This window comes from Rana temporaria, chromosome 1 (assembly GCF_905171775.1).
Source record: "Rana temporaria chromosome 1, aRanTem1.1, whole genome shotgun sequence".
NCBI classification, from domain to species: Eukaryota; Metazoa; Chordata; class Amphibia; order Anura; family Ranidae; genus Rana; species Rana temporaria.
In genome coordinates this window covers 273,655,437-273,669,471 of record NC_053489.1, presented here as the reverse complement: position 1 = coordinate 273,669,471, position 14,035 = coordinate 273,655,437, and the positions used below count along the sequence as shown (strand labels likewise).

The window sequence follows — 14,035 nt, the reverse complement described above, 5'->3', positions numbered from 1 at the left end:
AACCCCAAAGTCACGTGATTTTGCTGCAATTTTTACCGCAATTTTTTGAAGCAATGCCTGTGTATTCTTGAGGTCTATGGATCACAAATCGCATCAAAGTGGAGCCAAAGTAGTGCAGGGACTACTTTGAAGTCGCACAGATACGAATGGTACTCATTGGAAATCATGGGGTACGACTTGTCATGCAACTTTTCAGTCCCAAGTCGCATAAGTGAAAACAGAGCCTAAAGGTTCACTATTTAAGGACAGCTACAAAGAATCCCTCTACTGTTACAGATCAGGACATGCACTAAGGCACTGCATCAATAAGATAAGATTTGTTTTTGGGGGGGGGGGTGTTAACTAGGTTAAAAGGTGTTAGGTTTAAGGTTGGGGGTTAGGGAATTACATTTAAAGTGGTTGTAAACCTCAGACATGAATGGTGAACAAAGCATATGCCTCTATATCCAGAGCACCAATTCATTTCTGTCTGCTGCTTTGTTCCTCTGCTATCTGCAAGAGTCACTTCTGACCAGTTTTCCTGACATCAAGCTAAAAAAGAGGAGGGAGCCCCAGCATACAGGCTGTGATTGACAGCCTATGCTCTTTTCCTGTGTGCTGTGTGAAGCCCTCAAAAAAAAAAAAAAAAAAGAAGGCAGCAGATAGACAGATATAACTTATGTAGGAGGATTGGTTTCACCTCTGTGTATCACCTGAGACCTGTCACTTCACTGGGTAGATGTGAAGGTTTACAATCACTTTAAAGGTTAGTTTAAATGCGAAGGTTAGGGGGAGGGTAAGATTAACTGTTAAGCCTCATACACACGATCGGATATCTGATCCGATGGATTTTTTCGTCGGATATTTGATGAAGCTGACTTTCATCAGTCTTGCCTACACACCATCAGTCAAAAATCCGATTGTGTCAGAACGCGGTGACGAACACTACGACGAGCCGGAAAAAATGAAGTTCAATGCTTCCAAGCATGCGTCGACTTGATTCTGAGCATGCATGGATTTTTGACCGATGGAGTTCCATACAGACAATCAGATTTTTCTAAGTGGAGCCAAAGTAGTGCAGGGACTACTTTGAAGTCGCACAGATACGAATGGTACTCATTGGAAATCATGGGGTACGACTTGTCATGCAACTTTTCAGTCCCAAGTCGCATAAGTGAAAACAGAGCCTAAAGGTTCACTATTTAAGGACAGCTACAAAGAATCCCTCTACTGTTACAGATCAGGACATGCACTAAGGCACTGCATCAATAAGATAAGATTTGTTTTTGGGGGGGGGGGTGTTAACTAGGTTAAAAGGTGTTAGGTTTAAGGTTGGGGGTTAGGGAATTACATTTAAAGTGGTTGTAAACCTCAGACATGAATGGTGAACAAAGCATATGCCTCTATATCCAGAGCACCAATTCATTTCTGTCTGCTGCTTTGTTCCTCTGCTATCTGCAAGAGTCACTTCTGACCAGTTTTCCTGACATCAAGCTAAAAAAGAGGAGGGAGCCCCAGCATACAGGCTGTGATTGACAGCCTATGCTCTTTTCCTGTGTGCTGTGTGAAGCCCTCAAAAAAAAAAAAAAAAAAGAAGGCAGCAGATAGACAGATATAACTTATGTAGGAGGATTGGTTTCACCTCTGTGTATCACCTGAGACCTGTCACTTCACTGGGTAGATGTGAAGGTTTACAATCACTTTAAAGGTTAGTTTAAATGCGAAGGTTAGGGGGAGGGTAAGATTAACTGTTAAGCCTCATACACACGATCGGATATCTGATCCGATGGATTTTTTCGTCGGATATTCGATGAAGCTGACTTTCATCAGTCTTGCCTACACACCATCAGTCAAAAATCCGATTGTGTCAGAACGCGGTGACGAACACTACGACGAGCCGGAAAAAATGAAGTTCAATGCTTCCAAGCATGCGTCGACTTGATTCTGAGCATGCATGGATTTTTGACCGATGGAGTTCCATACAGACAATCAGATTTTTCTATCGTTTTTTTTATCCATAGGAAAAATGTAAAACATGTTCTATTTTTTTTTTACCCACACACGATAGGTTTGTCCGATGAAAACAGTCTATCGGTCTGTTTTCATCAGACAAACCGATCGTGTGTACAGGGCTTTAGTATTAGATTAATCGGTAAGGGTTAATGTTCTCCCAAAAGATAACAGTCAGAAACCTAGGTCCCGGTGGAAGGGTGTCTAATGACAGTTGGTGTCTAATGATGCTATGCATGTAATTATAGAAAAACTGTATGGGGAGAAGTAGGGCCATTAGTAACTCAAAAGCTCCTGATGCAATATTTTTAAAAGTCCAACTATTAAGATGCAAAAGGGAAAAAATTGAAAATGTCTTTTATTTTTTGAGCCCCCTCACCAAAGTTTAATGTATGTCATTTTATTTTGTACTTTTCAATCTTTATGAAACTACAAATGCAAGCATGCATTGCCAATGTATGGAAGGCCAAGCTGGAAACAAGATCATGATACTCACATCTGTATCTGAAGCATCCCCACCATAACTCTCAGGTTGAAACCTTGACCTGTAGAAGTTCCTTGGTGTCCGGTACTCGACTTCGGAATCATACTCATTGGAGTCTCTCAGAGTGGATAGACCACTGTCTATACAGCTCTCAGGAAGGCTGTCAACCTCACAGTTCATCCTCTGCATAGGATCACACACTGCTAAAGAATCATAGTCCTCATCTAAGTAGGATGGAGACCTAGAGACCAAAAGTTGAACAACATAATATAACTGAAAATCACTTTAGAATATTATTAGACTTAAAGCGTTTGATACCCCAACACTTCACATTCCTGATATGTGGCTGCTGTACCATGTACTTGTATGACAAAGTATGCTGTTCTTACGTTGACAATCCTTAACGTCAGGCCTGTGTTTGAGTGCTAAAAATGTATTGTTATAATTCTTTGTATTGCTTCAATTGTGGGAAATCCCAGGTGTTCCTGCTAGTCCCCTTGCTTACCGATTAAAAACTGACCACACACGCAGGGTAGCACACCCTCAGTGGGAACCCAGTGCACTCTCCTTCAATGATCAGACTTGTCCTGACACCCCCCACTGCACAGCTATTCACTGGGAAGCTCAGTGTGCTGCTGCTCCCCCTCCCCCCTTATGCAGCTGAGACCAATGGAAATGTGATCACTTACAAAAAAGGGAAAAGGGTATTTATAATGTTTTTTTTATATATATATCTATACAAAAATGTTTTGCCTTTTATTTCCATTTTAAACTGAATGGGTTGTTTTACAGAGTGATTGTTTACAACCACTTTAAAGCAGAGTTCCACACAGATTTGTCTCCCCCCCCCACCGGTGTCACATTTGGCACCTTTCGGGGGGGGGGGGATACCAGTCTTTGACAGGTAGACCTGTTCCCACTTTTGGGAGTCTGGACTGTGTCCCATGACGTCACCGCTCGGCTCCCTCCTCCTTCCCCTGCCGGTGGGCCAGTAGGAGAGAGGAGCGGAGCCTTGCACATGCTGCAGTGCTGACATTGTTAGACTCCAGGACAGGTAAGTATCCTAATATTAAAAGCCAGCAGCTGCAGTATGTGTACGTATAATATACAAAATTGTATAAAACAGAATTTGAATATTTTCCTGTGGTTTACAGATTGTATATATTGCGCCAACAGAACCTGACTATTCCTGCTATTTTTGTGGAAATAGCTTACCCAGCAACCCCACAGTGGGCTTATTAAAACAGGGTCCATAGCGAAATGAATGCTCAACCTGTGTATAGATTTGCAAAACACTTTACGAATCAAACTTCTGACAATTCACTTATCGCTACTTTTGTTTATAGTAGCCCCCAAGTCACAGACTATGACTTGTTAATCATTGTTTTGTATGATTAACTGCATTATAGACCCTCTCCTCCACCTGTATTTCCAGAGATGCCCTTGCCCCTTGGCTCTATCGGCTGCTAGGACCAGCTAGGATCCTCACCCATTAGTGGCACACATTAATTTGTTTGGATCCTTCACTTTTCTTTATAAATAAGAAAAGGAACCTGTACACAGGCAGAGTTGGAATATCTCTGTATGCAATATAGAACACCTCCAGTACATAAACTGCCCAAACTTATAAACCATTATCTAAATTGAGGGCAACATCTGCTTTTACAGTCTAAGGCCAGCACCAAGAATATTCGACTATAGTAATTATGTAGCAATAGACAAGAGTACTGTACATCTAAATATAGAGGACCATTTTACAGCGAGAGCAAAGGGCTTCGTGTATGAATCAGTTTGAAGAAGACAGCCCATACGAAGCAATCAGATTTCCCTTTAATGTTTCAATGGTAAGACTTCCTTGATTAATATTGACAGCAGCAGTTCTTCTCCAAGACACTTTAATACATGCATCTCTGCTTGCATATACTTAGCTTTGAAATTTATATCTTCTAAACTAAATTGAAAGAAGAGATCACTAGATTTTAATTATTTGCCCAAGAAAAGACATTGCATGCACTCTCCTCACCATCATTTAACACAGGGGTGTCCAAACTGTTGACCTTCCTGGGTCACATTGGAAGAAGAGGAGTTGTCTTGGGCCACACATAAAATGCACTAACAATAGGAATAGCTGATAAACAGAAAAAAGTTGAGCAGATCAAAAAGTTAACGATCCCTGATATAGATAATGTACCTATCTGAGCAATAAAACTTCACTTTGATTGTAATATATATTTTTTAATATATATTTTTTAATTAAAAGTAAAAGAGGGTAACATACAGCCAGACATGCATGGCTGTATCAAGGGGGTGTTAGGGAGGGCTGTGTCCCCCCCAGATTTCAGTTGCTCCCCAAACCACCCTACCCACAACCTCCCCTCAACCTCCCCAGATGGCAAATAGTGGGCTGGGGGACATGGAGGGGGTGGGGCCCCACTGAAATCTGGGGGGGGGCAGCCCACCAGCACTCTCCTAGACACAGCCATGTGGCATTTACTTGGATGGTGCTGTTGGGAGTCCCAGTATTCACTGTTGCTGGTGTTATTACAAAAATGGCAAGCTTGGCATCCCTCCAGCTGTGCCTGTGCCTGAATTGTCAGTGCCAGCCACAGCAGCTACTATGCTTGCACGGCATCCCCCCTTACGTGCCTGTGCCTAGTTTGTCCCTGCCGGCCGCCGTTAACTTCTATGCTTGCACAGCATTCCTCGAGACCTGTCCGGGCTGCACACTGAACTCTCTCGGGTTGCCTGCGGGTTGGACACCCCTGATATACTGTATATATGATGTAAAGACACACACTCTCCTTTCCATCACTGAAAATTATGTAAGCAATTTACTATACCGGTCATATGGAGAATTAGATCTGTTTAACTTGGGACTGTTCCTGGAAATGGTACTTCCTGGTGAAGTGTTTGCACGCTGAAAATAACGAAAATGTTATCCAATTATTTTACTGTTTGTGGAATACTCCTGTTGCTCATAGCCGATTGTTCATTGTGGAATGTTGCCTAAGACCCATCTTTCGCTTTATATTGTAAAGCACTGGGCAAACTGTTGGCGCTATATAAATCCTCTATAATAATTATAATAATAATAATCTAGAACCTCTGCTTAGAAGCGACTGTAACCTCCCTTTCTAACCCTCCATTCCACATTCTTCACAATTACATGTATACTACAGTTCCTTGTACTTCTTATTCAGGGTAATGATAGCATTTGCACCTAGGCATCAACTATAGGTGATTTTTTACATTCTGCTATAGCTCAAATATTCTTGGCCACAATGTAGCCATCTCTGTCTGCCTTTTAGGAGTAAGGGATAAAGAGAAATAGATTTTTGTGATACCTTATTTTTGCAACACTGTTTTTGTTTTGTTTTTCAAAATTATGTCCAAAAAATTACACTTATCCCTACAAGGGAGTCGATAATTGTATACATTCTTAAGTAACTGGTGATGTTCTTAGATATAAAAGTGTACTTATTATTGTGTGCTCATGTATTCCCATTAAAAAGAGGAGTTCTAACCATGCAATAAATCAAGGTACCGGTAAATAATTATCTTTTCTGAGGCTTTCTCCTTTTTACAATTCTGTGAAGGACAGGGAACAGTGTTCAAATTAAGAGGCATTGGACGAGTATATACCCCTTTATATATCCAGTGACTAATGTCATCATCCTCATAATGTGAAATCCTCATACTGTTCTAATAAATGAACCCATCCCTTGAATCCTACAAAAACTTTGGAAATTTATATTCCCTATCTTCTTTGCAGCCAAGGTTTCCATTGTTAGAAAATAGATGTCCTCAACAATGTATTTAAAAAAAGTTAAAGTGTATTGAACATGGATCATGGATATACAGTACAGGCATATTTTCAGCAGACCTGGGACCCATGAACAAAATCAAAATCTCTAAAATAAGGTCTGCACTGTGATAAACGAGGCTGCTACAGAAAGGTTGATCTACAAAAACAGTATGAAACCATAAATATAACCATATTCATTGCCACACAATCAGAGTGTAACAATTAAGCCCAAAGTGCAAAAATTTGTCGCATTTCTATATAAAATGCAAAAATCAATATAAATACGTCAAATCCTAAAGTGCAGTATATTATCAAAATAAAATGAAAGAATATACATTATTTTTAAGGTGCCTATAAAGTGCAAAAAAAGTCCTGGATTATGCACTTTTAGACAGTTTTAGACACACAGGGGTAGATCCACAAAGAAAGTACGCCGGCATATCTATCTATTTTGCTTTTAAAGTGCAAAGTGCAGTTGTATTCCGCAAGAGCAGTTGCTCCAGAGCTTAGTAAATGAGCAAAAGCTCTGCCAACTTCCATCAACCAATCATGTGCAAGCAAAAATGCTAATTTTTTTTTTCCTTGCATGTGATTGGGTATTCTTTGCAAAGTGAAGCTTTACTATATTTATTAAGCTCTGGAGCAACTGGACTTGAAGAATGCAACTGAACTTTTCAAAATGTCTATTTGACTTCAGTAAATTAACCCCGTTGTCTCTGTATAGCGTTGGCCATCTTGGTAGATGCAGGGCTTCTGCTTCCTCTGTTTTAAGCAGCACAACAGTGACAGCACCAAGGCTGCTGAAACTAGCAATGCCTTAGATCTCACAAGCGTTTCCTTAGATCTCACACAGCAGATGTACAACTATGAAGTTGAAGGCACAGGAGTTCCTAGGCACCCTGACATACCAGAAAGTGCACTGCTAATTTTCAGGGGGCATTTAAAACAAAAACGTATTTTTTATGCTACTGCATAACACAATTAATATATATAGATGTTATCTATACCATAATAAATCTTTGCTTTTCAGTTTCACATGCGTCTGTGATTTAGTCATATAAAGCTGGCATTCGTTTCAATAAGTCCAGGATCATCCTGAATACCTATCTGTGTTTCAAATCAATTTATTTCAGTGCATTCATTTAAATTAGCTCAAAGACATATCCTTGCTAGATTTTAAAACCAGCTAGTACATGGTTACAAAAAACAAACATAAAAAGTGTCTGTTATTGTACATCTATGGAACACTGAATGCAGATATTTACACTGTAAAGATTGTTCCATATACTGTAGTTGTGGTTTTCCTAGATCCTGGGAGAAAATGATGAGTCTGATGAAGATGTGGCTGCCCTGAGACAAACTCATCACCGCTTTTGTCCTTGCAGGAAGCATATCATTACTGGCACTAGAAGAGCAGCACCTAGTGTCTGGAACATCTACGTACCAGTGATCTGTTGTACTTGATCAAACTGTTCTCCAGCACACTCCGCAGTCCATCATTACTGTCATGCAACTTTCTATTAGCTGTTCTGTAATCGAAAAAATGTAATGTCAGCCAAAGAAGTCTAACAGGGGATTCAACGGAAAGTTTCAAACTAAAGTTATAGAGTAATAACAAGAATTAGACCAAAAGAGACTGTACAACCAGGTTATAACTTTCACTGAAATGACATTTTCGACAGTATTAATGAATGTGTGCTAAACTTTACTGAAAACTATGCATTGAATAACAGCAATTCTTTTTTTTTTCAGTTTCTGCACTCTTACAGACAATTCTAGCCCCCGATTTACATGGGCGGGTTCCCAAACACAGTTTAATTACCGTAATACAATGACATGCAATAGATATACTGATGTATGACCATTCAATTTCAGAGATATCTAAAAATTTCAGAAACAACAGTCAGGTGCCACTCCTTGCTGCTTATGAATCCTGTAAAGATATGAAACATCTAAATGACTGTTGAAAGAAAAAGAAACAGTAGCCGACTCATAGACCCGGCATATTGTTTACACAAGGTAGGGAATTTCTCCTTCCTATCACCGAAGCTGGGGGTAGAAATTAATTTTGTCAGGCTGAATAAGTACAACTAAAACATTCTTGTTGTCACAAATGACTACAATACTGTATTCCTTACAGGACTCTGATGACATCTTCATGACTAAATGCGTAAGACGGAGCTATTGCGTCATTGCGTAACATCCTGTTTGGTCCGTGGAAGGCACCGTGACCCAGACTTCCAGTTTCTGATTAGATTCAAACGCTTGTAACCTTCTGGATTCTCATAAGTTTTTTACTTGTTGCACAAATAATAATATTAATACAGAGTCACTCTGTGGGTTCAATTATTATCTTTCCATGACACTACAGCGACGGAGGACAGCAAAGGAAGGCAAACGAGTGGATTTCCATTACAGTCACTGGAAATGTGGAGGCCTGTAACCCTGTGAAGGGGTTTGCTATCTGGTAAGTGGAGTATAAGAGGGGGGCACAAATGTGACACAAAGCCACTGCCTAAATGTGTGCACGTTTTTAGCAGAACTTATGTCACTCAGTGGATATAATTTCTAAAGTTTGATATGAACGGATGGACTTTTTCATTAAATGTATGCACATGAAGTATCACATAAGCATTTGTTATGCATGCAGCTTTTTTTTTATTGATTTTATGCACTTTGGCACTTATTTGGATATGAATTCTGGATTTTTTCAATTTAAATTTAATTTTACAGTATGCATGTGATATATTAATTAATGTACGATTGTTACATTATAGCACTTTGTTTTCATGCAATTTAGCACTTTGTTATTATGGATTGTGTATGTGCACATAGCACTTTACTGATTTCTTGTTGAGGTTTATTTTCAACTTTTTTGTATATATTGTGATACACCAGATTATATCTTACACGAGCAGCACCAATTACACTTACCCCCAATAATTTTATTTTATTTAGTTTGCCATCCGCCTGCTGGTGGCTGGCTTTAATGGAGGCATCAGCTATAAACAGTTATTCTAGCATCTAGTCCATAGCGCGGAACTTTATTTCTTTTCTTTTCTTTTTTTTTTTACCTCTGTCGTTTGAATGAAATGTACAATATACATACTGTATAATGAACAGTTAACTGCAAGTAAAAATTAGCATAGGCACTCTAATGAAGTGCATATTGTTTTGATGTAAAATTCAATACATTTTGCAAAAAAGTTTGTTAAGCTTTTACTGAATGCGTTTTTTGGAAAACATTTCCACATTTAACAAGCACTTTTCAGCCTACTAATGAGACATAAATGCCAAACTGAACCAGAGCATATTACACAACTATAGATGGATATTTTGAGACAACTGCAGTTCTGTACTATAAAAAAGGAAATAGAAATGACATAGCTCTTAGGGGACCAAGACATTTAACATTCCAAATCAGTGCTTTAATTTTGCCCTTTCACAAGGTTGCGTAACAGAACTTGGGAGTAAAGCATAGTATAATATAATGTCCTTGGAGGAGAATCACTTATCTTTTATTGGCTGAATCTTTAAAGATAGTGCATATTAAAAATTCAAAGTCAGTCGCTACAAATAGGTGAAGGAATACCTTGGCATTATCTGATTGGACAGGAGGCAGGTGTGGGTGGCTATGGGTGAGGGTAATGAATGTTAAAAGCATATACTGAAGAGTTATGCCCTGTACACACGATCGGTTCGTCTGATGAAAACGGTCCGATGGACCGTTTTCATCAGATGAACCGATCGTGTGTGGGCCACAATCGTTTTTTTCCTATCGGTGAAAAAAAATAGAACCCGTTTTAAAAAATTTTGATGGTTAAAAAACCGATAGAAAAAAACAATCGTCTGTGGGGAAATCCATCGGTCAAAAATCAATGCATGCTCAGAATCAAGTCGACGCATGCTTGGAAGCATTGAACTTAATTTTTCTTTGCACGTTGTTGTGTTTTACGTCACCGCGTTGGACACGATGGGATTTTTAACTGATGGTGTGTAGGCAAGACTGATGAGTCAGCTTCATCAAATATCTGATGAAAAAATCCATTGGTCCGTTTTCATTGGATGAACCGATCGTGTGTACGTGGCATAAGAGTTGTCCCTTTTCTGTTCCTGGCATGCGCATGTGAGCCTTTAGGCTCATTGTCTTTTGCTATCCAGAACCAACTGATGAAACCATGTGTGATAAGTATCGTTGATGTTCTTTTGTATATATATTCTGCTGTTTAATGTGTGAAGTTAGAATATTCTTGGGAATTAAATGTAACATTGTCTACTTACCAAATGTATCTGTCTTCATAGCTAACAGTATATCATTAGGCCTAGTATACTCTGGTAGACTAGATAATTATAGGTGTAGACAACTCAATCCATTTATGCAATAGATAGAGGGAATCCATAAACATCTTTCGGGATAATAATTTAGTTTATATTTATTAGCCTTGTATATTGCAGCATTTACCTCAGTAGGACACTTACCTGTCCAGGGATCCTGCAATGTCGGCACCTAAGCTGATTTTTCAATCAGCTCTCGGGTGCTGCCACCGCCATTCCTTCTAAGGGAAACAGGCAGTGAATCCTTGCGACTATACAGCTGGCTCCCTACTGCGAATGCGCAAAACAAGGGGAAGGAGGAGGGGGTTACTTCCTGGGGACCTCGCTGCGGTGAGGTCTCCCGGAAGTGGGGATGGGTATCTGTTTTTGACACAGGTCCCCCCTCCCCCCAAAAGGTGGAGCTCCGCTTTAATAAGTGAATTAATTATATTCATTGTTTCAGATAATAAGGCTCAAGTAAATGATACAGTATGTACTGTGGTACCACAATTAAATTATTCTCTGACCACCATTGTTGTCACTTACCCTTTATATGGATTTTCTATAGTAATAACTACGATTAAAGTGTATTAAAACCCAGGCACTAAATGTAATGTATTACAACATACCAGTCTTGATATGCATTGACATAAATTTCATTTTCTCAGGCTTTTTCCCCTTTATTTTTGTCTAGTGATCCTGTCAATAAGGGGCTCATTCTGATGGGCGAAGATCAACATGAAGTCTGAAGAGCCATGTATTTATCTTTTTGGACTAGCAAGGAGCTTCGTGTGAGCTGCCTATATAAGTGAATGGAAAAGTGGAGCTGTGCGGACTCATCCGCACAGCTCAGTTTGACCGGTACGCAGGGATAGGTGCACACTGTACAGGGCTCAGCACCCATGTGACTGAGCCCTACCACACTTCTGGTTCTAGGGAGACAACACCAACTCACTGTACTGTACTGTACCTATCGAGAAGCAGCATTGTCACCCTACAACTGTAAGTGTATTGGAAATGTGTTAGGACCACAGAAAACCTTTATTCTTAGACCCATAGCATAAGGTGTTTTGTAATTCATAAAGAGGAAGCTAGGAACAATGCTGATTTTAGCCAGCAGGGGCACAGGAACTTATCAGCTTACTTAATTTCTGGCAGGATCATATGTTTGTTTTTTGTACTTCTCAAACAGATATAACATACTAAAAAAAAAGAAAAAAAATTCATTTGTTGCACTAATAAAGTAATGAAAATAGAAATAGCTGCTGACACAATATTGTTGGGTACAATAAAGAAAATATGGGGTAAAGGTGGAGTGCTAAAAATTGGTAGTAATAAACATAAAGTTCATGTGCAAAAAATTCAATAATATGAAGATGCCAGAAAGTTCATAACATAATCCACAATTGAAGGAATTCAGTGAGACAAGGAAGGAAGCCGTCACCAACACCCGATATAACTGACCCTTAGCATCACTGTATAGGGTATACACAATGAGTATGTGAATCAAAGCTGTATTCGCGGTTCCTCCTATTCATTGAGCAGACCGATACAAATAAAGGGATCTTGATTTCAATGTCTCACCAGGTAAAATTTGCAAAAAAAGTTACAAGCAAAAGGAAAGCGTCCAGCGCCTCCTACCAACAAGATGGTGGCTGTATCTCCGTTCACACCAGTACGTCACACGTCCCTTACTCCTTCCAACATTTCGTCACAAACATGCATTTTCGGGGGCATCTTCACGCCCCTGAAGATGCACATTTGTGACAAAATATCAGGAGGAGTAAGGGACATGTGATGTACTGGCACGAACGGGTATTATGTATACCCTATACACTGATGGCAAGGGTCAGTTATATCGGGTATTGGTGACGGCCTTTACCTTCCTTGTCTCACTGAATTCCTTCAATTGTGGATTATGTTGTGAACTTTCTGGCATCTTCACATTATTGAATTTTTTGCACATGAACATTATGTTTATTACTACCAATTTTTTGCGCAAAACCTTTACCTCAGATATAACATACTACTTTCAACAGTGTATTTACCAACACAAAATTGAGAAAATGGGAGAAGTAATTTTTTAGGATTTACAAACACCTTAAGCAGGGCTAAGTAAGACCGTTATCTATATAAAGTTTAACATAGTCCATAACAGTAATGGATAAAGGAAAGTCTCTGGGACTAGGAATTGGGACTGAAACTTTCAAGTCCAATCAAATGTGCAATCGATAATCAAAAAGAGAAGAACTTGTTTTGCGTTGGTCCTTTTAATGTGCACAAGATAATATGAAATTGATAAAGCCTAAATATTTCGTTAACATTTACATTAAAAACATACATACTGAAGAATCTCAATCTGCTGTGCCAAATTTTCTCGTTCATCTGTATATTCCCTGATTATTTCCATATCTCTAGAAGAAAGAAAAAAACACAAAGGAAAAGGTCCATCAAATGGATAATTAATAAATGGATTATCAAATGGATTTAGGATGTAACCATAGTTGTGATATACCTTTCAGTATTTAAACTCTGGTCAGCATAATCACTTTTCATAGCATCAAGTTCACTCTGAAGGAAAGAGATGCTGGTCTGGGCTTCCAGAAGCTCCTTCTTAAGTTTCTGATTTTCCTGTTGGAATCATACAATGACATTTTATTTGCACTGATAATATGAGCTTTACATACTAATGTGTTAAAAGCCAACCAATCAGAAATCAACAGTTTGGAATGTAATTCTGGGGATCAAGTTAGGGCCTTCTCTCTTTGGAGTCTACCCTTACCAGCATGGGATTCTTCAGTGTACAGTTTCACCAGAATATTTTACAAACTTACTAGAAAGATAACAATTCTACACCTGCTCACATTCAGACAACATCTGTTCAGGTATGGGGAAGCTATGACACTTAAATTGCTCACATTTATGGCTTCTGACATTATTGACAACCAAAACGTAGTACACCAATGACACATACAGCAGTGAGGACTGCTCAGTTCATCTCTTGGGAGTATTCTCTGCTGACAAGTAACACCACAGCATATCACATCAGATGAGAGCCTAAAGGTCTCCTTGCTGGCCAAAGATCCACTGGAAGTTAGATGTAAGATAACCATATCATCTAACTGAATAATTTCAAATTTGCCAGTTACTTAATGATATGGGACCAGGCTTTCTGGCATACATTCATAGCTCCCAACTGCCCCTGATTTCAAGGGACTGTCCCTCTTTCCTCCTCATTTGTCCCTCATTTTGGTCTTATCCATATATTTGTATAAAAAAAATGCACTATTTAGCTTTCAAAAAATAGTTCCCAGTACTAAACCATTCATCCAATTTCTAAACTGCTGCATGTGTATATTTTAAGAGCCAGTATAAAGGAATAATAGTTGACAAAGAAAAGCAGTTTTACTTATATTTTTTTTGTATAGTTTTCCCTTAACCAC

The 14,035-nt window shown here is 39.1% G+C and overlaps 1 protein-coding gene across 1 annotated transcript in view; it reads right to left on the bottom strand.

The window, feature by feature from the left end:
* Positions 1-14,035, bottom strand: part of RASEF (RAS and EF-hand domain containing) — a 103,132-nt gene that overhangs the window by 23,404 nt on the left and 65,693 nt on the right. Inside the window, exons 6-10 of the mRNA XM_040355631.1 lie at positions 13,108-13,223; positions 12,938-13,006; positions 7,723-7,807; positions 5,314-5,390; positions 2,486-2,714 (exon numbers count right to left, since the gene is read on the bottom strand). Coding sequence (XP_040211565.1) covers positions 2,486-2,714; positions 5,314-5,390; positions 7,723-7,807; positions 12,938-13,006; positions 13,108-13,223 — 576 coding nt within the window. The remainder of the gene's footprint in view (positions 1-2,485; positions 2,715-5,313; positions 5,391-7,722; positions 7,808-12,937; positions 13,007-13,107; positions 13,224-14,035) is intronic.